We start from the raw sequence: 27134 nt of genomic DNA, 5'->3' as shown, positions 1-27134 counted from the left end.
TGCTCTTATCACATTCACTCCCACTCATAGACATTTTTGCAATGGATATGAGCTTATTATTTTATTCATCACAAACCATGGGTAGTTCATTTTTTTAATTGATTTTTGTTGCTCATCAAAGTGCTATATCAGCTACTACTGCAACTTCGCTTCCAGCCAGCACAACAATCAGCTGTGTGTGATTCCAGGGCAGGAGCAGGGCATCCCCAGATTTTGATGGGGTGATTCCTTGTGTGGTCTGATTGTCCAAACGCCAGTCAGGGATGCTCCTTCACAAGCAGGCAGGTTGTGGTTACTGTTCTCGTGGGAAAGTCATGCTGAGCACATTCTGTATTTTATATAATACATAATAAGTTTTGTCTGTTCTCTGTGAATATTTAGCAATGTGTGGTTTGATGGTTTCTACATATGAAGTCTCCCAAAATGGAACATTTCCTCTCAGTTCCAATTTCAATCAAATGGCAGTGTTTAGATAAGTTCTAAGACCATGTCTGTGATTGATTGGTGATGTCTGCCATATGCCCAGGATTGGAGGGAATGGGGAGCAGTCACCTGGTTTGGCTTATAGAGCACCCACCACCTATACTACACAACAGGTTATCTATTCTGAACCTACATGCTGCAGAGGAAAATGCTAAGTCTCCTAGAGACGAGAGCGGGTTAATAGCAGAGCCAAGATTAGGATGTCCCCTGACTCCCAATCAGTAGCCTTGTGGTCAGACCAACTTGCGTTTGAATCCTGGCTCTGCCACTTCTTAGCACTGTGGCAAGTGACTGAAGTTTGCTCATCAGTAAAACAAGGATAATATTTAATTGGCAAGGTTGTTGTGAGAGCTAAGTGTTTGATGCGTCTATGCAACATTTCCCATACTGGGGTCTGAAGAACCCGTAGCATATTCCTCTCTCAAAAATCTCTGCAATGGCCTCCAGCCACTCACTCAGTAATTACTTCTGCTTCCTGTGGACCCCACCCTGCTGTGGTATATTCTTTCTTTAGGCAAAGCAGTCTCAGGTGTTTGAAAAAGTTGATCTGCTGGGTTCCAATCCCAGCTAGGCCACCTACTGTCCAGTGTGACCAGAGTCATTTAACCTCTCTGGGCTCCAGGATCACCAGATATCCAACAGAGACAATCAAAGTTTCAATTCCATAAGGCTGTTATGAGGATGCAATGAGTCGGTTCTAGTGAAATTCTTAGAACAGTGCCTGGCACATAGTAAAGGTTCAACAAATATCAGCTATATTTATACCATCAGTTAATCTACAGTCAGTCTTTTGGGCAAGTAGTACCCAGTCTCACAGGGTTATTGTGGGGATTAAAAGAGATGATATTCTTAAATCCCTTTTAATCCACAGGCACCAACTGGAGGGTGTTATTGCTCCATCTCTTAACAGTGACTTTTGCTTATTCTTGATCTCATCCTTTCTGCTTTGACCTTCTGGGTTGAACCCTTACTGAAGCCAGGCAGAGGCAGGAGGAGGGTGTCTCACTGCTTCTGTGCTGCCTACAAGGACATGTCTCCCCTGAGACCCCTTTGCTGCCTCTGTTACCTGCTGATTGGTGGATTTGATTTTAGTATTGGATTTGATTTCCAGATTGTTTTAAAGGAGCACAATAATAATCATATACAAACACTTAAATCATGCAGCAGGATGCAATAAAAACATCAAACTGAACATTATGGCTCAAAAAGCAGGCTCTGATTTGCCCTCCATCTGGGTGGGCAAGACAGAAATTTGCACTTACAGTGGGTGGCAGGACAAAGAGGGGAGCTCACAAGGCACAAGGCTAGAAACAGGGGGACCTCGCAGGGCCACCTGATCCTATAACCTGCGGCCTCTCGGAGAATAATGCCCCTTACAGATGGGGCACAGAGGCCCAGAGAGGTTGAGTGTCATGCCCAAGATCACACTGGAAATCCTGGACTCAGTTGTGATTTGGTGCTAAGCCTACCTCATTGCAAAGTCCATGAGGACCAGCATGGACATTCTGCTCCTGCCTGGCTTCAGCCTGGTTCAGCAGAGGGCAGAACTCAGCTGACACCCACAGAAGAAGCATTTAGGCCAGCCCTAGCCAAAGGGGAATTGTCAATTCCAGTGGTTAGAACCTGAGTTCTGGCTTAGAGGAGGCAGTCTCTTGTACTTGTCCTCTGGTCTGGGGCTGGGAGAAAGCAGGATAGGGAAATGCATTCATTTGCTTATTCGTTCATTCAACAAACAAGCATCAAGCACCCACTATGTGTCAAACCCTGAGATCCAGTGAGCAAGAAGAGACATGGGGATGTTCTAAGAGGAGGATGGCAATTAGGACAGGCAAATGGACCAGCCACCATACTGCCACCCTGAATGAAGGACTTTCATAAGTGCTTTCCTAACCTAAAGACTCAGACTCAACAGACGCATGTCAACACTGTGTAAGGTGCATCCATGTGTATTGTCTAATTTAACTCTCAGGAAGTCCTCAGAGTTGCAAATTATTATCTCTGTTTTGCAGATAAGGAAACTGAGGCCCAGAGTAGTTAGGTAACTTGACGAAGACCACAGAGCTCACCAGTTCTTCCCACCACCCCTCAGCTGTGTGGGCAGGAGGAGGAGGGAGAGAACAGGCTCCAGGGCTCTGGAGATGTGCCTCAAGATGGTAGCAGGAGGGACTAAGGCAAACAGGGGCCCCTTGAGAGCAAGTACCCTGTTTTATGCATCTCTATAGCCCCAGTGTCTGGCCCTGTGCCTGACACATTCTAGGAATTAATGAAGTATTTATACAACTAGGTTGGACCACTGGGCTAGTTCAGCTAACAAAAGTCTTTCTGAGGCCCCCAATAAGATAACAGCCCAGGGTGCACCCCCACTCCTGTCTCTCACAATCTCAAAGGACACATCCGTCAGGTTGAGCACTACCTTGTCAATGATAGAGCCTTGCTGAGCAAGCCAAAAACTCCTTTTGACTATGCTCTGAAAAACAGATAGCAAAGGAGACTTTTTGCCTCCACTCCCAAGGCAGTTTTTCCCAGCGAGAAGGCTTTCAGCCTGTCTCTAAGCTAGGGTCGTGCTGGCCTCATCTTGATCAGTTTCTCCAGACAAAGAAAAAAAGGAAGAAAACATTTCTGACCTAAATATTTAGACCACCCCAGTCCTAGTCATCTGAGAGTAGCCCATCCGCCTACCACCCTCCATCCTGGATGGCAGTAACTGAGATGTGTAGACTCAAAGACTTTGAAGACCCTGGAGCTTAGCAATTTTCTGGTCCAGACCCCTGATTCAATGGAGCAGATAAGTTAGGCTGAGAGGTTACAATTCATGCCCCAATAGTGCTCTTCTCACACCACCACCCACTACATTGCATTGCTGACACCATTGTGAAGAAGTGGTCAACACTGTTGGATGGTAGCTTCCCAGCTAATAATACACAGACAGAGATCCCAGAGAGGAGACTTCATTGGAACCATGGGTCACTGGAGTGTGTCTCTTCATGACTGATGCAAAGGCATGGCCAGGTGGGCTCCAGCCATCACTCACTGCACTCCCTGAGCCAACCTCCTAACTGGGGAGATAGAACAGCAATTCTGACTCACGGTGAGACCGTGGCTGCCGTTTATTCACCATCTATATACATCAGGTACTCTTGGAGATGTTCCATCTTGTTATACAACAAGGCAGAAAAATATCTTAACATTTAGCCTTGGAATTCCTCTTAGGGAGGGAACTTCCTTTCCTTGGGAAAATACTACGATAGAGTGAGACTCTGTGGGAAAGGATGTTGCCATGTGCCAAGACTTCAGAATAGGATGAAACTGCTTAGGAACATGTTGATTCTGCTCCTGGAAAAGGGTAAGAGCACATGAGTGAGAGAGAAAGGAGGAGGGCGAAGAAAGAGAGAAAAAGATGGGGAGGGAGCAGGATCAGGCAGGTGAAGGAGGAGTAGAATCGTCTCTTCCAGTCGAAGGTTTTGCTTTGCTCTGAGGTAGCCCCCTCCTCCAACTCCCTCTGACATCTTCTGTATGTTCTAATGCCCAGGGTGAGTGGGCATTCTGTACAACTTAACAAGGGGCTGCGTTTTATGTCAGGTCCTATTATGCAGAACAGAGAGCAGATGTCAGCCAAGGGTAATAGCTGGGTTACACATACTTTAACATATTCAAAACTCACAGCATCCTTTGAAGTAGCCAGTATCTCAGGATTGATTCTTATGCAGAAGGGAAGGTCAGAGAGGCTCTCAACCATTTGTCCAAGGTCCCCCAGCTAAGGTGGTGTCAGGGCCAGGATTCAAACCCAGCTTAGTCTTGACCACGGAGCACAGGCTCTTAAATGGGCATTCCCAGCAGAAGACGAGCCAGGATCTCAGACACACGGGTCAGTGAGGAAAAGGAGGAGGCGAGGCCAGGCCAGGCCAGGCAAGGCTGAAGATCCTGACCTCTGCCTGGGCAGGAACCCTCAGGGATACCCCCAAGCCTAATGGACTTTGGTCCATGTAAGCAAATGTCCAATCCCTGTAGCACCACGGAACAGCCCTGTGAGTACCACGTCCAATCCCTGCTGCAGAAGGCCTAGAGGCTGACATAACAGAAGAGTCAGGTGGGTATCAGGTGAGCGAGGTGTGTATCTCTCCCTGTATCCCTCCTTTTTCCTCTCTCCTCATGTATGCTTTCCTGCCCTTTCCAGGAGCTGAAACAACATACTCTTAAGCAGTTTCATCATCTTCTCAGCATCTGCTCACAGCAGCATCTAAGTCAAAGCCTCAGAGTGTGGCTGCAGATACAAAGGAGGGAAGGGCCTAGGGAGCTTGGCAAGGTCCTAGGAGATTGGCTGGACTCCCCTTAGGGCCGCGAAGGCTGCCTACAGGGCCTTGGGCAGCTGTGCTTGCTGCAGCGCCACCTGCTGGTGTGCCTTGGGATCTTTGGTCTGGGAGAGGCTGGAAAAGTCAATGAAGAACAACATAAGGATGTCCCCAGGCAGGTTAAGGGCAAACATCAGCTTCTCTCCACAAAATGAAAGCGACTGTTGAGGGAAGCTCCAGACAGTGGAGCGGTGAAAGACATGCACCAGGGTATTTAATCACAAAAGTTCTGCGTTCCTTGCTCTGGTGGTAAATTTAAGCAATTATCAAAGCCTCCAGCTCCATGGCACAGTGGAGAAAGAGTGGGGGGGATGAGTTGTCAAGTACATGCAGGAGCATCTCAATCCTGGGTGTCTCTCCTCGATCTCCGGGCTAGCTCATCCACCCTACATCTTCATTATACACTAATGACTCCCACATTCATGTCTGTAGCCCAGATCTCTCTCCCAGCTCCACTCCCATAGATCCATCTTCCTGATGACACCTTGACTTGGATGTCTGAACCAGGCAGGAGTCATTATCACAAGAAAATCAACTCAAAATAACTTAAGCCAAAAAGGGCAGAGATTTGCTGGACTGTTTAGCCAAATTGTAAAGAGAGCCAAGGCGGAGCTGGGATATTTGTTGAATAAATGAAAGGATAGAAAAACATGAAGGAGTTTATTAAGAGAAGAGGATGAGAACTAAGTCTTGGCAAGCACCGACTAGCATATGAGCACTGAACTTATTTAATCAGATAAGGAAGCTAAAAGCTGGGGCTGAGGGATGGGGCTGTGTAGCTTACCCAAAGTCACACAGCTGTCTCTTGAAAGAGAAAGGTTCCGCATGGGTCATTCTGCTAGCTCTCATTCTCAAATTTGAATAAGAGATTTAAGGTCTATGATTAGACACAGGGGCTTAAGAGATCATGGAAGTCATCTCATCTAACTGTACACCCAATGCTTAAATCTCTCTCTCTTCCCATCCCAGCCAACTTGTTGTAAAGTTTCTGCTTGAACAGCCCTTGTGATGGAGAACTCACTCCCAAGACAGTGATTTTATTATTGAATTATACCAATGGATTAGAAAGTTCTTCCTTATGTTGAGCCAGAATGTATCCAATGCTTATAATGTGCCTACCACAGTGCCGGCAACAAAAATAAACGTTATCATCATCCCATGTTCCTTATTACAACTATTCTTGTGTCTATCTTTCCCTTGGGATGCCAGAAAACAAATCTAATTCTTCCCAGAGACAGTTCTTCAGATATTTGAAGATGGTGCTTCAGGTTCCCCCTGAGGCTTTGCTTACCCAGGATAAACAAATACTCCAACCCACTTTCAGACAACTCATTGGTAAGCAAGAGTCGGTGCTGTGCACACAGTAATTTTCCAGCTGCTGTTGTGTATGAGGCTTCAGAGACGCTGATGGAGCAAATGATGAAACAGCCACAGCAGGGTAGGCGGAGTATCTGAATCATGACCTCTGCAAAAAAAAGAGGGGGAAGTGGCTGACCCTGAACAAACCTTGGCCCATCTCCAGAGCTTCACCAGCTACATTCATTGTCTACCCATTGTAAGAACCCATTTTAGTAGAAGAGAAAGAAACGAGTTTCCCTCAAAGTTAATCTACATCGTTTTAGACCCCCAGTCCCTGCCCAAAAGGCATGATTAGTCCCTCCAAAATCCAGATTGTGTGTTCATGGATCCAATATTGAGCAATGTAGGGGATCCAACCAATTCTAAATCTTAGAATATCAACACTTGAATGGGACTTGGTGGTGTCTACCTTCCAATTCCTTCCTATTTACAGATGAGAAACTAAGGTCCAGAGGGGAGCAGTGACTTATTCAAGGTCATACAGGAAATCTCTGTGAAAGCCTGTTTAGCTCACAAACTGAAAAGAAAGAGTAATATGACAAAGTAGAGCAAGGCTTCATGGGAAAGGAAGAACAGGGCAGTTAGATAAAACCAAAGAAAGGCTGGGCATGATGACTCACACTTGTAATCCCAGTGCTTTAGGAGGTGGAGACAGAAGGATTGAGACCCTAACAAGACTCCATCTCTACCAAAAAAAAAAAAAAAAATGTTCAAAATATTAGCTGGCTGTGGTGGTACATCCCTGTAGTCCTAACTCCTTGGGAGGTTGAGGCGGGAAGATCGCTTGAGTCCAGGAGTTCAAGGCTGCGGTGAGCTATGATCATGGCACTGCACTCCAGCCTGGGCAATAAAGCAAGACTCTGTCTCTAAAACTAACTAAATAAATAAATAAGGTCTGAAAAGTGCTCCGTGGAGGGTTTCTCCATCCCTCCCATCGATTTCCATGACATATGGGGCATTGTGGCACTATGTCACTAGCAAGCACATGTTTAGGATCAGAAATCTGCTGACTCTGCCCCTCACAAGGTATGTGATCTTGCACAGACTACTTAACCTTCCTGAAACTCAGTTTCCTCATCAATAACATGATAATAGGAACATCTACCTCAAAAAAAAAAAAAAAAAGCCCTGCAAATATTAAAGTAAGTAAGTATAAAGCCTTTTGGTTTTTCAGTAATGGTGAAGAAGCTAATTAATATCAGACTAACTCTCCTGGAAATAGCAATCATAAACTGTGGACAAAATATTTTCAAACTACTATTTGACAGCACTGGAGAGAGACCAAAACCAGGCATAAACCAGAGGTGAGCTATGGCTTCTCCCTTGAGGGCATTTCAAAGTTCTAAGGGAATACTGGGGATGGAGCTCAACCAGAAATCAGCAAGCATTAAGTTTAAGAACCAGAAATAAGTATTCAGGGTTGCCAGAAAGGCTGAAAATTGGAAGGGTAAATCCTAGAAAAGAGGGACCCACAGAGGGAGATCCCTCAAATTTTTACACAAACATCCCTAAAATCTAGGTTGAACTTCGAACTGTATGTGGATAGGGAGAGAGTCTAAAAAGCCCAGGGGGATGACAACAGTTGAAAGAGCTGAGTAGTAATTTCAGCTGCTGCCATTGCATGGGGAGATAGGCTACATATAAATCTCACCAAATTAGAAAATCTTGATGAACAACTCAGGCTGTCCATTAAGCCCAGAAGTGTTATTCCTTAGGAGTTAAGATCACATCCCAAGACCAGGAGCTAAACCCCAGGACTAAGGACAAAACTAAAATATACCTATCTCTAAACTAAGCCTTAAACAATGTCTCCATGAAATCAAAGTAGTACACCATTAATTTAACCACCTACTAGAACAAAACTCAACAGCATTCAGAGAATGAAAATCTACCCAGTCACCAAAAAGAGTTATCTGAAATGTTCAGTATATAATAAAAATGACTGTCTCCCAGTATACAATCAAAAATTCCTAGACACATGAGGAAAGAGGGGAAACATGAAAAGAAAAATAAACCACCAGTAGAAATAGATCTACATATAATCCCAATGTTGGAATTAGAAAACAGCAACTTTATAATAACAATGATAAACGTGTTAAGTAATTGCAGAAAAAGATGTAAATAATGAGAAAATTTTAGTCAAGATATGGAAACCTTTAAAAAAAATGAAAGCCCTAGAACTGAGAAACATACCATCTGAAATTTACAAATTGTTTTATGGAATCAATGGAAGATTGGATACAAAACAATAAATGAATGCCAAACTTGAGCACAGGTTAATAAAAATTACTAAAATAATACATAAAGAGAAAAAAGACTAATGGAAGGGAATAGAGTGCCAATGACTTGTGAGCAGTGTCGAGTACTCCAACATGCATATAAGCGGTATCCCTGAGAGGAGAGACGGAATCAGGCAGAAAAACAGTTGAAGAAATACTGGCTAATATTTTTTCAAATTTGTTCAAAAGCATCATTTCACAGATCCAGGATTCTCAAGAATCCCCAAGCAGGATAACTACAAAGAAAACCACACTTAAGCGTAATGTAGTTTAAATCCTGAGAAGCAAAGATGGAGAGAAAAGCGCAAAGGCAATCAGAGGGAGAAAAGGGGGCATAATACCTGCAGGGAACAATAAAAAGAATATAGCTGATTCTCATCAGAAACAATGGAGGCCGAGACAGAGGAATAACACCTTTGAAATTCTGGAAGAAGACACTTGTCAACCTAGAATTCTATCTACAGCCAAAATCTTTCAAAAATAATGAAAATCTAAGACGTTGTAGGTTTTTTTTAGTTGGTTTTGGGTGTTTATTTATTTGTTTGTTTTAGAGGAGCCTCATGCTCTGTCACCCAGGCTGGAGTGCAGTGGCACAATCATAGCTCACTGTAGCCTTGAACTCCTGGGTTCAAGCGATCCTCCCACCTCAGCCTCCTGAGTAGCTGAGACTGCAGGGGTGCACTACCACACCTGACTATTTTTACTTGCTAGAGACAGAGTATTGTTACAGGATCTCTAGGGTGTCGATTTTTCTGGCTGCAAACCTCTGTGGCCATGGTGCCTTTGCCTGAGTTCTTGTCCTGCATCCAGGAAGAATGAAGGATGCAGACAAGTGAAGGGAGAAGAAGAAGAAGAAGAAGAAGAAGAAGAAGAAGAAGAAGAAGAAGAAGAAGAAGAAGAAGAAGAAGAAGAAGAAGAAGGAGAAGGAGAAGGAGAAGGAGAAGGAGAAGGAGAAGGAGAAGGAGAAGGAGAAGGAGAAGGAGAAGGAGAAGGAGAAGGAGAAGGAGAAGGAGAAGGAGAAGGAGAAGGAGAAGGGAAGGAGAAGGAGATGAGTTTTATTTAGTGTTAGAACAGCTCAGAGAAGTGGGTAGCTCCTCTCTGCAGGCAGCTCACCCCATCGAGTGTTCAGCTCTCAGCAGCGAGAAGGCCCTGGAGGGTAGCTCCCCTCTGCTGGCAGGTCATCTCTGCAGCTCTCAGTGGAGAGGGTACTCCTCTCTGCAGCTGGTCGTCCAGTCTCCTCATCTCTGTGACCTCTTGGTCCTCTGGCCATCCTCTGTTCCGCTTTGGCCGAGCCCAGGGCTTTTATGGACCTCAGAGGGGAGGAAGTGTGTGCCGATTCATGCATGAGCAGCCATGGGTGGGCCTGGAAGGGGCACCCTGAGTCCCAACTCCAGTGGGCAAGACTGGCAGTCCATCCCACAGCCTTCAGGTCTTCCCTGGTCTGAAGGTGGGTCGTTACTGGGGACCCACCCCCTTCCTGCCAGGAATCAGTCTGCCTCCTGTGGTAATTCATGGCCCTGGGCCTTGGCCCCCAACCCTGCTCCAAGTTCAGAGGAGGCTCCAAGAGCCAAGAGGGGCCAGGCAGTGGGAGCAGACACCCACCAGTCTGCAGGGATGGGTTGGGGTGGTCCCTTCTGGGGCCACTCAGGGTGCAGGATACAGAGATGCCCAGGTCCTGCACTGGGAGGGCAGCTGCAGCTGTACCTGGGAGCTCCCACCCACCAACTTGGAAGGGGCAGGGCTCCCACTTATCCCCTGCTCCTCCCTGCTTCCTGGAGTGGGAGGTCCAGGTCTGCAGCCGTGGGTGCCGCAGCTGCAGCTGCAACCCCAGGAAGGCAGATCCTACCTGTTGCCAGCTCCCAGAAGAGCACAGGGAGGCTTGGATCCACAGCTGCAGTTTGGGTGGCTGTAGCCCTGCCCAGGAGTTACAGGAGGCCTGGGTCTGCAGCTGTGGGTGCAGTGGCACGGGGAGCTCCAGTCTTAACTCAGAAGGGTCAGGGCTCCCACTGGCTCCAAGGAGTGCGCGCCCCAGCTGCACAGCTGCAGCCGGCATGATGGTAGCAGCCACTGCCATCAGTATCACTATGTTGCCTAGGCTGGTCTTGAACTCCTCGCCTTAAGGAATGAAACTTCACGAATGAAACTGAAGGAATGAAAACTGAGAAATTTTGCCACAAGTAAACCCATTCTCAAAAAAAAAAAAGTTAAAAGAGATTCTTCAGCCTGATGGGAAATGATATCAAATGGAAAATTCAGATCTATAAGAAGCATGATGAATAATAAAAATGGTGTATATGTGGATAAATATAAAACATAAGCTCTCTTTCTTCTTTAAAAGTCAATGGGCTGCTTAAGGCAAAAATAATATTAACAGTGTGACCAGGCACAGTGGCTCACGCCTGTAATCCCAGCACTTGGGAGGCTGAGGCAGGTGGATCATTTGAGGTCAGGAGTTTGAGACCAGCTTGGCCAACATGGTGAAAGTCTGTCTCTATAAAAGTACAAAAATTAGCTGGGCATGGTGGTGCATGCCTATAGTCCCAGCTACTTGGGAGACTGAGGCAGGAGAATTGCTTAAACCCAGGAGACGGAGATTGCAGAGAGCAGAGATCACGCCACTGCACTCCAGCCTGTCTAAGAGAGTGAGACTTTGTCTCAAAACAAAAACAAACAAACAGACAGTGTATTATAGTGCTTATAACAGAGGCAGAAGTAAAATGTATGACACACAAGCAATATAAATAGAATTAATAGAATTATATGTGAACTGGCATAATATTAATTCAAGGTATATTGTGATGTTAAGGATGAATACTGTAAATCCTAGAGCAACAACTAAAAATAATAATACAAAGAGGTATAAATTGAAACTCAAAGGAGAAAACAGAATGAACTATTAAAATAATATTCAATTTAACCCAAAAAGAGTCAGAAGAGAGAGAACAAAAGAAGAAATAGAAATGGGGACAAATAGGAAACAAAGAACAACATGATAACTTCAACCCAACTATATCAAAAATTGCATTAAGTGTAAATAGATCAAACACTCCAATTAAAAGACAGAGATTGTCAGACAGGATAAAATACGACACTCAAATAGATGTACCCTAAAAACACATTCAAAAGGAGATGTACCTTAAATATATAAAGATTCTGACAGTTAACAGTAAAAGGATGAAAACAAAATAATAGATAGAAAAAGATAAATAGTTGGAGAATAAAGCTGCCACGTCTGTTATCATGCAAAGTAAACTTCAAAACAAGGACATTGCATGAGATGATTATTCACAATGATGACAGGATCAAGTCATCCAGAAGACGTAGCAATCCTAAATATGTATATGCCTAATAAGTTTCAGAAATACCCAAAGCAAAAATTGAGAAAACTAAAGGGAGAAACAGACAAATCCATAGTCATAATTAGATGTTTTGATACTCCTCTCTCATAATTGATGAATAAGTAGACTAAAAAGTTAGTAAAGATATAGAAGATCCGAGCAACACTATTAAACAACTAAACCTAATTGCCTTTTATAAAACAGTATGCCAACAGTTACAGAATGCATATACTTTTCAAGTGCATATAGAACATTCAACAAGATCAAACATTGATTTATTTTTCTGGTCCAGTATCATAAAAACATCTCAATAAATGTTAAAGAAATGAAACCATCGGGAGGATGTTTTCTAACCAAAGCATAATGAAATTAGAAATTATTAACAATAAGGAAAAATAGAATACAAATTACCAACAATCAGGCATGAAAAGACATAACCATAGATCCTACAGACATTAAAAAATGGTGAGAGAATATTACATACAACTTTATGCCCACAAATTCAAAAATCTAGATGAAATGAACAAATTCCTTGGGGAAAAAACACAACTTACCAAAACTAGCACAAGAACAGAAATAGAAAATCTGAATGTCTCCATATCTATTAAAGGAATTGAATTCATAATTAAAAGTCTTCACACGCATACACACAATCACCAGGTCCAGATGGCTTCACTGGCAAATTCTATCAAACATTTAAGTTAGAAATGGCACCAAGTCCATACAAATTCAGAAAATAGAGAAAGAGGAAACACTTCATAACTGCTTTCATGAGGTCAGCATACTCCCAATACCAAAACTTGACCAGGAGATTATAAGAAAAGTAAATTAAATACAACATGCCTCATAAACATACATGCAAAAAACCTCCACAAGATACTAGCAAATTGAATAGAGCAATATATAAGGAGGATAATAAATTATGACTAAGTGGAGTTTATCCCAGGAATGTAAGTTGGTTTCAACGTCTTCAGATCAATCAATACCATTCACTATATTAATAGAATGAAGAAGAAAAGTCATGTGATCATCTCAATAGAAGTAGAAAATATATTTGCCAAAATATATATCATTGATGATAAAAACTCTCAGCAAATGAGAAATAAGACAGAACTTTCTCAATGTGACAAGCACATCTAAGAAAAACATATGCCTAATATATTATGGTGAAATAATGAACCCTCCTTCCTAAGATCAGGAACAAGGGAAGATACCTTCTCTCTCCAGTTTTATTCCAACATGATACTTTCTAGCTAATACAGCAGGGTAAGAAAAATAAATTAAAAATAATAATAAAGACTAGAAAGGAAGAAGTAAAACTCAGCAACAAAAAAAGAATGAACTACTAAAACGTGCAAAAGCATGAATGAATCTCAAAAACATTATGCTGAGAGAAAGAAGCCAGACACAAAAGAATGCATACTGTTTGATTCTATTTATATACAATACTAACACAGGCAAATCTAGTTTATAATAACAGAAAGCATATTGGGGGTTGCCTGAGGGTTGGCAGGGAGGAAGTGACTGCAAATAGGAAATTCTGGGGGTTCATGGAAATGTTCTATACCTGATTAGCGTAGTTGTTACAAGGGTGTATACACTTGTAAAAATTTATTAAATTGCACATTAAAATTGATGCATTTTATTGTATATAAATTATATCTTCTGAAGTTGATTTTAAAAAATAGATACTATTAAGAGAATGAAAAGGTAAGCCACAGACTATAGGTGGTATAGACAAAATATTTACAATACATGTATCTGACAAAGGACTTGAATCCAGAATATACAAACAACTCTTACAACCCAAAAGTAAAAGTAAAAAAATAATAACTTTTAGTGGACAAGAAAACTCAGACATTTCACAAAATATTATATATGAATGGCCAATAAACACATAAAATTGTGCTCAAAATCATCCATCAGGGAACCGCAGATACAAGTGAGACACAACTATATACCTACAAAAATGGCTAAAATCAAAAAGGTGGATGAAGTCAAGATTTGTCATGGACATAGAGTAATGAGAATTCTCAGACACTACTGGTGGAAATATAAAACAGAAGAACCACTTTGGATAACAATTGGGCAGTTTCTTATAAGGTTGTGCCTATACCTATCTTACAAACCAGCTATTTCACTGCTAGCCATTTACTCTAGAGAAATTAAAACATATGCCCACAAAATGACTTATGTATAAATATTCATAGGAGTTTTTTCATGATTACCAAAAACTGGAAACAATCCAAACGCCCATGATCAAGTGAATGGATAAGCAAATTGAAGTGTAGTCATACATAATGCTGGAAAACTATTCAGCAATAAAAAGGAAAGAACTCCTGGGGCAAACAACCATGTAGATGAACCTCAGCGACATCATGCTGAGTGTAAGAAGCTAGACGCAAAAGAGCACATAGTGTAAGCTTTCATTTATATGAAGTTTGAGAACAGGCAAAGCCAACCTATGGTGAGAGAATTCATAACCATGATTACCCAGGTAGGTTGGGACTGATTGGACAGGGACAGAAACGAACTTTCTAGGGTGATTTAAAATGTCCTCTATCTTGGTTAGTGTGCTGGTTACATGGGCGAACACATTTTTAGAATATATTGAATAGTGCACTTAATATTTGTACATTTTATTGTGTTTTTATTCTTTAATCTTAAAAAATGGATATAAAGGACTTAACACCTAGAAAATGCTCAACAACCATTATTTCCCTCATCCTTCACCCTTCCCATTCCCACTAGGCAAGTACCATAGATGCTAGGAGAACATTTATGATCACTGGACCTCTGAGAATAGAAGTGTAATTTTCTTCAAAGGGAAAAGATGCCATCTACAGCATGACCTGGGGAGTCTCTGTAGTCCAGGCCCAGGACTATAAATAACAAGGATAGTGCCTAGAGCCATTTCATTCTGAATCTTCCTCTGGGTTTTGTCCTCCAGGTCTAGGTCTGGGATTCCAATGTTTCAAACCAAGAGGGTGGAATTTAGTTGGGTCTTTCCAAGAGATGCGAGATGACAAAATGTGGGAGTGGGAAGACGTGGTGGGGTTAAGAGACTCTCAGGAGAACCACATTTAAAGAAGGTTATAGAAGCTAAGTTAGGGTGGGGCCTGATGGTGTGCCCCTGTAGTCTCAGCTACTAGAGAGGCTGAGACACGAGGATCGCTTGAGCCAGAAGTTCAAAGCCAGCCTGGGCAACATAGTGAAACTTTGTCTCTAAGAAAAAAAATAAAAAATTAAGATAAGGTAAGAAAACTAGTGTTGGAGCCAGATGTTGAAGATCTATAAAGTTAATGGTATTTAAATGCTTAATAATTGTTTTTTGATTGAGTAAGTAAATGAATGAGTTACTGAGTCTGTTGAGGCTGACTACCGCCCACTCCTTCCTGTCTTGCAGCTCACATACCTGCCCCCACCGTGGGGTGAGTGCCGATCCTCAGAGATGGGCCTCGACTTTTTTCCTGTTTACAGTATCACCGCCTGTAGGATTGACTGTGAGACCCGCTACATCGTGGAAAATTGCAACTGCCGCATGGTTCACATGCCAGGTCAGTACCAGGGCAGGGTGGCCACAGGGCCCCTGGGATCTGCCTGGAACCCGCCTTGCATTTCTCATCCTAATGGGAAACACTTCACCCACTTTGCTAGGATCCAAAAGGATGATGTTCTGGGAAGACTCTGTTATTTGGTGCCCATTTAGAGGGCAGGTGGAAACTTCTAGTCCAGCAACCAAGACAGCATCCTGCTATCCAGAAGCACCCAGTGTTGGGGGAATGTCCATCCCAGTGTTCAATGTTTGCCAATTGTCTGCTGCTCTTACCTCTGAGAGTTTAGTGTCCAGAAAACTGGATGCTTGCAATTCTTACAGCTCGTGTAGTACATGTTTGAGCATCCAGATGTTTCTTTCTTTCATCCAGATGTTTCCCTTTTTGTGTCCAAATGTCTAGCACTCCTTCAAATGAGGCAATAGTCTATTAGCCAGCAAATAAATGTGCATGTCATGACACCTCTCTTGTCACACTAACAATGCATGTGGCCATCTCATGCAGTTGGCATACCAGAAGCTGAAGTGCAAAGTGGAAAGCTGATCTGGGGAGAAAGAGCGTGGTGTTGCAGCCAGGACGCATGAATGGGGCCTTGGTTTCTAATTTAGGCTCTTCCACTCATTTACTGTGTGACCTGGTTACTAAACCTCTCTGTTCTCACGTTTGTGGTCTTTAAAACACAATCATTAGCTGTTACAATGTGAAAATTAGGCTAGGATATAAAATGTTTTGTAAACTATAAGAGTCAGTGGTTATTATTTAGCATATTGGAAGAGGGCACCAAAAGTCATGTTGACTGAAGACCTACTATGTGCCAGGAATGTTGTTATTGTATTTAGTAGCTGTTATTTCATGGTTATATCATACTTTATTCAATTTTACTTAACTAAATCCTTATACTGGACATTTGGTTCATTATCAATTGTTTTCTGTTATAATCCATGCTGAAATGAACATCCTCATTGCTACATTCTGAATTATTTCATTAGTTATCAGCAATTTCCTTAGTAATCTAAGATTTAAATTACTGATCTTTAAAATTGCCTCTGTCAAAAGGGACTTTGCCAAAATGATTAAGGTTACCAACTTTAAGTGGGGGAGATTATCTAGGTGGGCCCAAATCTCATCAGAATCCTCAAAATCAATCCCCCTTTTCCAGCTAGGGTCAGAGGGAGAAGTGACTATGAAAGACAGGTCAGAGAGATGCAAACTTGTTCACTCTGAAGACAGAAGAATGTGGGTAGTCGATGCATGTGGGTGGCCAGTGAATGTGGGGATGGTCTTTGGAAGCTGAGAAAGGCGAGGAAATGAATTCTCCCCTACAGCCTCCAAAAAGAATATCGGCCTCCCACCCAACACCTTGATTCTGGACCAATGAGACCGATACCTAACTTCTGACCTACTAAGCTGTAACATAATAATAAATTTGTATGTTTTAAATAATAATAAAATAAAATGGCCTCTGAGCTTCCTAGAAGGCAGAGCAAACAGGGAAACATGTCAAGCTATTGTTTTTGGAAAGGAGAAAGCTTATTAACTCTTCAGCTCTGAAAAAGGATTTTGGGGAAGTGATAAGGAAAAAACATTATGGTGGACTTTAGCACTGGGTAAAAGAAAGAAAAAAGATCCTGGGTTTCTACAAAGAGAGCCCAGCAAGGAGAATCCAGCAATGGGGAATATTATTCACCTGATGCTCAGACTAGGCCACCAGCCAGTGAGGTTTTCCCCACCAACCCTTAGCCAAAGGCAAGCAGTAGAGGTGTCAATCACACCCAGGACACTAATACTGACATCTCAATGACTAATGTGGAATTATGAGCAAAGCAATAGAGAAACACAAGGCAACCCTTGTTCCCATACAGCAGTGTGGTTGTGCTGAGAAGAGCTCTAGGCTCTGGATCAGACTGACCTCTGTTCAAAGCCCACCTCCATCACTACTAGAGTTGGTGTCCTGGGAAGATAAGATGCTTAAGCCTCAAAATTCTCATGGGTAAAACAGATATAGTACTTCTGACTTCAAAGGGTGCCTGTATGGGTTAAAGAAGACGATGTGTAGCCAAGCTTACAAGGTGCTTATCACCACCTCCCTAGTCTCAATCCTCAAGGCGAGCTCACCTGTCACCGACAGGAGCTGGCTGGACCTACAGAGAAACATGGGAGAAGTTAGCCATACAGATCCTACTGTCTCCTGCTCAACGAGGTGAACAGCCTGCCCAAGCTTACACAGCAGATCAGAAGCCAGCCTTCCAGCTTTGGGGTGCACTCTGATCCAAGGCTCTCTTCGAACTGGCCACTGGCAGGCCGCTGCCCCTTCAACTGCCAGGAGGCACTCCCTTCCCTAAGCCCAAAGCAGAGGAGGTGTTGCTGACATGAATGTTCCTGCCTGAGTAACTCTGTCTGGTGTTTCTTCTTTGCAGGGGATGCCCCTTTCTGTACCCCTGAGCAGCACAAGGAGTGTGCAGAGCCTGCCCTAGGTCAGTACTCAGGAGACAGATGGAATCATGGGGGCAGGGGGCCTGAGATTGAGATCCAGGAGATCATCTGGGTGTGGGGAATGATCAAGCGGAAGAAGGAATGGAGAGAGGATGAGAAGAAAGGGGCTGGCCGAGTGGAGTTGCTGCAGGGATGGGAGAGGCAGATGGAGAGGAGGAAGAAGAGAAGGCTGGGGAGGGAATTGGTGCAAGAGGATGAGGGCTGGAAATGGAACTGGGGAGAGAAAGGAGGTATGGAAGGTGGAGATGGAGAAGGAGTAGGTTTCAAGGGGAACGGAGGGTGCTAAGGAAAGCAGGGGAGAGGACAGAGGTGGAGAGAGGATAGACAGTGGGCAGCCAGGTGGGCACCAGAGGAGCTTGGCAATACCTCCCCTCACACAATCCGAGGCCAAGGTGATTCTGAAGTCACATCTTTCTTCTGCTCCATTGAGCTTGGGGAGGTGGAGGAGGACTGGAGAGGTAAGGTCAGGTTTGCATTGCATGTGCGCAAATGGAAAACACAGAGCACACTCCTTCCTCCTCCCCAAGCGGCCTGCTGGGGGTCTGCCGGTTGGAAGAACTCTGCTGGTTCCCCAGCTGGAAAACTAGGAGGGACAGAGAGTGCACAAACAAGCTGCCACCCCAAAGCTAGGCCCACTCTGTCTGCTCGCCTCTCTCTGGACCCAGGAAATGGCTTACAATCAAGACAAGCGGACTTTTTAAACAATGTGCACTCAAGTTCGTTCAGCATCTGCACTTGCTGGAGCTAAGCGAGGCAGTGTTGGCCTCAGGTCCGGATACCTCCAGGAGGACTAGAGAGGGAGGCCAGGCTGAGAGGGGAGGGAGTGACTTCTGATATGTGCAAAGACTCAGCAAAACCCAGGGTAGCCTGAAACACTGAGGTGGCTAGAGGGAAAAGGGAAGGAGGTGTTAAAGAAAAAATCACTCTGACACTAGTTAAAATGGTAAGGAAGTCTTTATTCAGGGGAATTGCAACAGGTGTCAAGAGTATCACAACAGGGGAAAGAGATGGGATTCAACTCAGAATACAGCCAAGACAGCTGGAGATTCATGGCCATCAAGCAGAGCGAGGGCTCAGTAGATGTAAAATTACCCAGCGAAAACCTCAAAGGTAGGGGGAAATCTGCTGACGCAGGCCAGGCTGATCAGATATCAAGGGTGGGGGATTCTGTCTAAACTGACTTTAGCAGGATTCTTGTTAAAACTGGGCTAGGCAGGCCCAGCACGGATGGGGGCCAAGGTCAACGCCTAGTCGAGAACAGGGCTCTGAAGAGCCTGGCTAAGTTTGATCAGGGAGAAAGTCTTTGTCAGAGGGAAATGATGCCTTAAACGTTATGTCTAATTGGAAGAAGAAAGGAGAGGGCAGGAAGGGTTCCAGATGCAGGGAGTTGCCTCCAGGGAAAGGAATGAAGGATCTTTGCCTGCATCCTAACCCACCAGGCAGAGGAGGTGGGCACTGGCTATGAGGGAGCCCCGGCAGGATTAGCACAGAGCCCTGGGTTTCAGGTAAAACGGTCTCCCACATTTGCTTTGATGGTGGCCCACTCTGTGGATGAGAATACTGAGGCTAGGAGCAGGGAAGAAAGCCATGGGAAGCTGAGGGCACCGGGACGGTCTTGGAGACCTCTGCAAAAGTGGTCACATTTCAATAATTTCTAGAGTGACATGACAGTTAAAGGAAGCAGAAGGAAAACAAGATCAACCTACAGCAAAAGCCCAGTTCCCCTCTCTCCACAATCCCTGCCCCGCACTTTCCCCGGACCAGCACCCCTTCCCAGCTCACTTTTCAGCTGCTAGAATCCAGCTACTCTGGACCCTTAGAAATCCCAGTCTCCACACCTGACTAAGCCCCACCTCGCTCTCCCCTCCAGGTCTGCTGGCGGAAAAGGACAGCAATTACTGTCTCTGCAGGACACCCTGCAACCTGACCCGCTACAACAAAGAGCTCTCCATGGTGAAGATCCCCAGCAAGACATCAGCCAAGTACCTTGAGAAGAAATTTAACAAATCAGAAAAATATATCTCGTAAGTTTAGTGGGCATGGTAGGCAGGAGGAAGGGGGAAATGGATAAGGAGGAGATTGGAGGCAATCAAGGAGGAAAGCAGAGATAAACATTCAGTTCAAGTCAGCAAACAGTCACTGAGCACCCTCTGTGTGTCAAGCTCTGCTTCATGCTCAGAATACAAAGACAAAGATGAGTAAGACACAGCCCCTGCCCTTAAGGAGCTTGCAGTCTTGTGGATAGACAAGTACACACTGAATGACATATAGGGTGACTTTGGCTGTCATAGGGGGATGCACATGGAAGGAGAGAATGATGGGTTAGCTACAGCTCGCAATGAGGTGACATCAGGGAAAGCTTCAGCGATTTTTTTTTTTTTTGAGACGGAGTCTCGCTCTGTTGCCCAGTCTGGAGTGCCATGGCGCTATCTCGGCTCACTGCAAAGTCCACCTCCCAGGTTCACACCGTTCTCCTGCCTCAGCCTCATGAGTAACTGGAACTACAGGCCTCCGCCACCACGCCCGGCTAATTTTTTTGTATTTTTAGTAGACACGGGGTTTCACTGTGTATTAGCCAGGATGGTCTTGATCTCCTGACCTTGTGATCCGCCCACCTCGGCCTCCTAAAGTGCTGGGATTACAGGCGTGAGCCACCTCGCCCAGCCCAGAGATTTTTTTTAAAGAATGTATAGTTTTCCAGGCAGAACTTGCACATTCTATTCCCTCTGCCTAGAATTCTTTTCCTCGCACCCTCCACCTAACTGGTTCCTCTTTAAGCAGGTCTCCAATTAAATGTCATCTCCAGCCAGACATGGTGGCTCATGCCTGTAATCCCAATGTTTTGGGAGGCCAAGGCAGGAGGATTGCTTCAGGCCAGGAGTTCAAGCTCAGCCTGGGCAACATAGTTAGACCCTGTCTCTAAAACAAATATAAAACAAAAATAAAAATAAAATTGAAGTTATCTCAGGCATCTAGATGAGGTGCACTCCTGTTATTTTTCTCTCAAATTCCTCTGGTGTTTTCCTTTATAACACTACAGCATGTAATTACATAGTCATGTTGTGTTTCCTTGTTTATTACCTGTCTGCCCCACTAGATTGAAAGCCCCCTGAGGGCAGGAAACTATCTTTTTTGTTCTCTGTTGTCTGCCAAATACTAGTGGAGCGTACGGCACAGAGTTGGCACTCAATGTGTTTTAACAGAATAAATGAATGGAAGCATAGGAGAAGTGGGTGTCCTAGGCAGAGGCTCAGCAGAGACCATCAGCACAGGGCAGAAGAGAAGACTTCAAAGGGGAGCATGGATGTGTCAGAGCAAGAGGGTCTTGTAGGCTGAGCTGAGCGGGCATAGGGGGTGGGCTTTATCCTAACAGAATAGGGATCCACTGAAGAGCTTTCAGAGGTGAGTGACAGACTCAAATTTGCATTTTCGACCACTGCTCCCCAATAGGTCAAATACTGTGCAATGATGGAAATGTTCTGTGTCTGCAGTGCCCAGTGGGGTTGCTGCTAGCCACATGTGGCTGACGAGCATTTGAAATGCAGCCTGTGACTGGGGAGTGGAACTGTAATTTTATTTAATTTGAATCAATTTAGCAGTTTTAGAAAGATCCTTCAGGCGGCGATAGAGAAGACGGGGGAAAGGCAGATGGGAAGAAGGGAGCTGTTAGGAAGCAGCTGTGGCAAGCCAAGCAAGAGAGGGTGATACTTTGAACAGCTGCCCTGCGAGCTCTGCTCACGGAAAGAAGAATCTGTTCCTCTCTTCGCCAGCCCCTCCCTCTTGCCAACACTGTCCCCAGACCCCCATCCTCAGGCAGCTTTTGCTCAGTGGGTTGAGAACAAGGGGCACTGAAGGCATTGTGAGCACATTGGAGGAGACGGGAATTGTAGGAGATGCCAGGCCCTGCTGCTTGGCACAGTCTGCAGGCAGTAACAACTTTTACTGCCAAGATGTGTCCCACTCACACACCTGCCCAAAGGAGCAAAGCAAGCCGCCGTGCTTCTGTCAGTACACGCCCCAGGCAGATACAAGTTTGCTCCCTACAAACCTTCCCTGACTTCAGCAATTGACTCGGCAATGCCAGAGCAGGGCCTCCCACCAGGAGGAGCTTGTTATAAATCCCAGGGGGAATTTAGGGGGTCTCAGGAGTGGGCAGGGGCTACCCATGAGGTCAGGTGGAGTAGGCACCCTAGCCAAGGCAAGCCATGTCAAGAGATTACTGAAACTCACCTTCATGCTGAGGACCAGGCAGGCCCTTTGGAGGTGCAGAGGCCTGGAAGCCAGGCAGGACTCCTGCAAAGGGTGCAAACAGAAAGCAGGGAGACAGAAATAAGGAACAAAAGGAGGTAGCTGATGTAGGCCTCCGGAACTGGGCTGGGAGTCAGGCTTCTTGACTTGAAGCCGCAGCTCTGCCACTAACCAGCTCTAACTTCGGGCAAGCTGCCTCACTTCCTGGGTCTCTGTTTCTCCATCTTTCCATGGGAAAGCTGTATTAGATGCTCCCTGTGAATGCTGATAGCTCTAACCGTGTATGGTACTGACTATTCTCTCTGCAGAGAGAACATCCTTGTTCTGGATATATTTTTTGAAGCTCTCAATTATGAGACAATTGAACAGAAGAAGGCGTATGAAGTTGCTGCCTTACTTGGTAAGTTGGTGTCTATTGCACAAATTTCCACATCTCATAGAGGGTGGGAGGGAGGGAGGATGTACAGGTGGATGGGAGGCAAGCAGACAGACACATAGCCTTGGAGGAGTCTAACCTTTTAATTTACTAACAATTGCTCCCTCTTTCCTTGCACTGCTCCTCTCCCAGAATGGAAAGGACCCCAGTGGGGTGAATTTCAGGCCCAATTTATTCCCCAATCTTGGCTTCATTTTCCCCATCTATGCAATGAGGAGGGTCAGCCTAAAGGCCTCTGGGCCTCTCCAGCCCTGCACTCTTAGAATTCATGGTCTTCTGCCCCAGGTTGCAGTCAGGATCCTGGGGCCATGGAGAGGGGGAAGAGGTATCAGGAGGAGAGAAAGAGGGAAGGCCGAACTGTGGGTGGTCCCAGGTGGGACCTGGGAGGTAAGGGCCCTGATGGAGCTTCACCCCAAAAGCAACGTTGCTGCATCCGGAAGGCCAGGTGTTGTCCCCTGGACTGAGAGTCATTTGTCAAACACAAATGAAGGGTCACTCTCCACAGATATCTACAAACCTGCTGCCACCCCATACAAGTTCGCATGAGCTCCCCGGCCCCAATGGCATATGATGGATACAGGGAGCTAATTTCCATCCTACCCCAGCCCAACCCAAAACTGACAAGACCCCTAAGAGTGCACAGTTAAAGGACTTGACTCTCGAGCGCTTCTCTCATCTCTCACTCACTCTCAAGAAAGGATCTGATGCCTGTGCCCCAGAAAGAGAAATAGCTATTGTCTCCATGAGCTGAACCAGGTGACGTTAGCGTTTTGGAAGGGGCAGATACCTACTACCTGGCTTCTCACACCAGCTATGAGAATATGGACAAGTAACTTTACCTTGCTGAACCTTAGGTTCCTCATCCGCAAGATGGGTTTAATAAAACCCACTTTATGAGCTTGTTGTGATGGTTAAATGTGATAAACCCCTAGCCCAGAAAAGGTCCATAAATAGTAGTTCCTGGCGCCTGGACAGTCACTATGCCAGGGACCCAGGGCTCAGCTGCTGTGTCCAAGGGCTGGCTAAGCATTTCTACACTTTCTCCAGGAGGCTGGGGACTCCCCACCACAGCTCGGTCCCAGCTGGGTTAAAGTGGCTGTCACTCAGCCTCAGAAGTCATTGTGACCAAAGGTACTGAGCCAAGAGACTCATGCCCTTGGCCCCACCAGAAACATAGACCGCTCACTCACCCCTGTGCTGGCCTTGCCCTTTATTTCCATAAAGAGGACCCAGGACAGGCCTCTTCCTACCCCCTGCCCTCCCCCAGCATAGGCTCACAGTCTTCCTCTCTCTCTCTTCCTCTCTCTCTCTGCTCTCTCTATGTGTGTCTCTTTCTTTCTCTCTCTCTCTCTCACACACACACACACAGAGAGAGAGAGAGAGAGAGAGACATAGAGAGCAAGAAGGGCCTGAGCTCTGAATCTGTCGTGTCTGCATCAGATATGAGCTTGTTCCCAGCATCAATCGTGTTCCCACCCAGAATAGCCGGCTGAGGAGCTCATGCTGCCATCTGGACCTCCTGTGATGAGAGCGTGTGCCGCTTGCAAACCCTCAGTCATCAGGCCCTTCTCTCAACACCGCATGGCCCTTTCTCACCTCCTGGTGTCCATGCACATGCACGCTACACAGCGTTCACACTACCCACAGTGTACCCCACCCCGGTCTGCACACACACACACCAAACCTACAGGTTCATGCACCCACGGTGGTCCAGGACCACACACACAAATGCATACCTCTACAGCCCCACGTGCCAATCCCACAGCTCCAGAGACACACCCATGCACACAGCCCCCACACGGCCCCATATACACACACAAGCACACCCACACTACACATGCTCTACACACTCAGACACACTCTGCTCACCTCCACAGACCCACACTCACACACACTTAGACACACTCAGAGTGCCTAAAATAGACAGGGAGAGCCACCTACATAAAACCATGGACAGCCAGACCTCCTGCCTGCTTTTATACAAATATGTGCACACACCCTGGACCCTGGCACGTATCCCGCACTCTACCACTACAGACTCACACTGCACATGCACATCACACGCCTCCCACCTGACATACATATCCATTAGAACACAGTCCCCAAGAAACCTCCATTAAAGACATGAGAGGGAGCGGTGATGGGAAAGGAATGAGGGAGAGCTTTTTGAGCCATTTTGAGCCCAGCACCAAGTTCCACTGGGAAGAGCCCTCTCCCCACCATCTCTGTGGTTCACCTGAGCACACGGACGTGGGACCCCACCCAGCCATAAGCTGAGAAGGAGTGGGGCAGATCTGCCCACCAGAGAGTTCTCAGGCCAAGAGGTCAACCTGGCATCTCCAAGAGAACTGACCAGCCACCCCGAACTCTGCCCCCCAACCCCAATTCCTGCCCCTCTTTCCAGAGACCGAGAGTCTTAGAGATTAGGGCTAGAAAGAACTTCATAGTTCATCTCATCCAATCCCCTCCATCCTGCCACCACCACCAAATGTCCTTTGGAGGCAAAGCTCCTCAGAAGGTCAGGGCTTATGAAAGCTACACAACCAGTTGGTGGCCACTCTCTGGACTCAGAGCCTCAGAGCCCTCGGCTCTGCCACACTGCCTCTGCAGCAAAGCATCTTAAGCTTTTGGGGACTCAGGACCCCTGTTAGAAACTGATAATAGCTATGGACTCTCCTGCTACAAATGCCCAAGCACACACATTTCACATTCAATTTCAGGAGAGTCTCCAGCCATCTGAAGTACTCCCAGGACAGTGGTTCTCAAACTCTGGTGGGCCTGAGAACGCACCTCACCTCCAGCAGAAACTTAAAAATCCTGACACCCAGACCCCAACCCCAGAGGCTCTGATTCTATTGGCCTAGGTGTATCCAGGCAGCAACACTGATTACAGTTCTTCCAGGAGAGTTGGATGCAGGGGGATCTGAAGACAAATCCAGAAAAACTTTGAACAACGGGGGCCTATAAACCCCAGAGTAAGAACCTCAGCTCTAGAAAGAGTCAAAATTGCACACTAACTTTTGGATGGGGGAGAAAGGAGACACCTATGACCTTATCCCAAGGGTGGGAGGTGCCCCAAGGTGGCCCTGAAGCCCATGCCGTGATTGGATTGGTGGGGGGGGCATCTCCTCCCAAGACTCCCACCCAGGGCGCCTGCCACCAGTCCACACACATCCTAGCTCTCTATTCTCCCTATTCCCAGCCCAGAGTCAAAGCAGGACCCAATCCGTGTGGTTCTGAGTGTACCTGAACAACTCCATTAGCACTGTGGATCATGAGATCTAGTCTAAGCCCTTCCAATAAGCCATCAGCTTAGTCCCTGACCCCACTGAATGCTGAAAACAGTAGCTCTCAGAGATGTGCAGTGAGGGAAGGAGCTGCCAAAGGCCTGGACCTCCCACAACAAGGCCCAGGCTCCCCGTGGAGGGGGCGCCATTCAGAAGGTCTGGGTTGCATTTCAGTCTGTTCACCCTTCCTGGAAGCTGCATAAAAGCAAAGCTTTGGTCTTTTCCCTCTCTCTCCAGGTGATATTGGTGGTCAGATGGGATTGTTCATTGGTGCTAGTATCCTTACAATACTAGAGCTCTTTGATTATATTTATGAGGTAAGAGTTGGGATTCCCTGCAGGGAAATGACCGCTTGCTGGTGCCCTCATCGTGCCCCAGGTTCAGAAACTCGGTAGAAGGAAGGCGGTGCCTCTCTCCATGCAGAGTCTGCTTCCCCTCCTGTCCACTGATAGAGTCGATCACTGAAGCCCAGGCACCGTGGGGCAAGGGGATGGGAGTTTTTTGGGGGGCGGTGGATATAAGAGAAACACAGGCCTATCCTCTGGGAGCTGGAACAGCACTGGGCCATCTACACTGGCAGGGAAGGATGGGGAGGGATGAGCGGAAGTTAGGCCAGACTGTGCTGAGGCCAGCTCCGAGCCCCTCCTGAAGCTGGGCTAGAGGTGGTGGCTTCATCCATGGGCATGTCCACACCTGCACACATACTCCCCCCACACACACACCTGCCCTGTAGGTGGCCCATCGCCTGAGTCATGTTCTCCATGGCCCAGCCAGTCTTAGGGAAGGGGCACTTCCCAGCAGTCCTCACCAATCCTGAGCAAGAAGACAGCAGGGCACGCCAGCCGCCCTGGCTGCTAACATTCTGGGGAGATGTCTTCCTCAAGAAATGACTGGAACGAGGCCTCTGAAAGCTTCTCTGGCACTGAGGGTTCCTGGAGCTGGTCAGCCTTCTCACCTGCATCTCTCTGAGAGCGAGCCTGTGGATGCCACTATCCCAGGCTCTGCTTTGACAGGTGTTCCCTTGGAGGCCTCCATCCCCTTGGCTGTGAGATGGGCAATGCACTTCACCTCCAACATGTGCCCCTGAAAAAGGCAATGGCTCCAGAACTTCCAAGGAATGCCTGGACCTATGAAGTCCCCCAAACCGGAGCAGTAGACAGGAGCCTGCAGAACCATGTTCTGCCTCTCACAGGGGGCTGTTCGTGACCAAAGGCTGCTCGGAACCACAGTGGGGACCTGTCGTGCCCCAGTGACCAGGCTTCTCTGGAGAATCTCGTGCCTCTCAGCACAGTGACTCCAAAACCACAT

At 46.1% G+C, this 27134-nt stretch overlaps 1 protein-coding gene and 1 long non-coding RNA gene across 3 annotated transcripts in view; one reads left to right on the top strand and one right to left on the bottom strand.

Moving 5' to 3' along the window:
* Positions 1-27134, top strand: part of LOC105485175 (acid sensing ion channel subunit 2) — a 1135324-nt gene that overhangs the window by 1104666 nt on the left and 3524 nt on the right. For both annotated transcript variants that reach the window (XM_071082718.1, XM_071082717.1), the window contains exons 4-8: positions 15215-15365; positions 17780-17836; positions 19726-19879; positions 22412-22503; positions 26064-26143. In XM_071082718.1, coding sequence (XP_070938819.1) covers positions 15215-15365; positions 17780-17836; positions 19726-19879; positions 22412-22503; positions 26064-26143 — 534 coding nt within the window. The remainder of the gene's footprint in view (positions 1-15214; positions 15366-17779; positions 17837-19725; positions 19880-22411; positions 22504-26063; positions 26144-27134) is intronic.
* LOC139359557 (uncharacterized) lies at positions 212-15748 on the bottom strand. Its single transcript, XR_011615610.1, has 3 exons — positions 15638-15748; positions 6124-6297; positions 212-328 (listed from the first exon to the last, which is right to left on the bottom strand). It is a non-coding gene; the product is annotated as an uncharacterized lncRNA (long non-coding RNA).

The sequence above is a fragment of the Macaca nemestrina genome, chromosome 17, assembly GCF_043159975.1.
Source record: "Macaca nemestrina isolate mMacNem1 chromosome 17, mMacNem.hap1, whole genome shotgun sequence".
Lineage (NCBI taxonomy): Eukaryota > Metazoa > Chordata > Mammalia > Primates > Cercopithecidae > Macaca > Macaca nemestrina.
The sequence above is the reverse complement of the archived record's forward strand: the minus strand, read 5'-3'. Positions and strand labels throughout refer to the sequence as shown.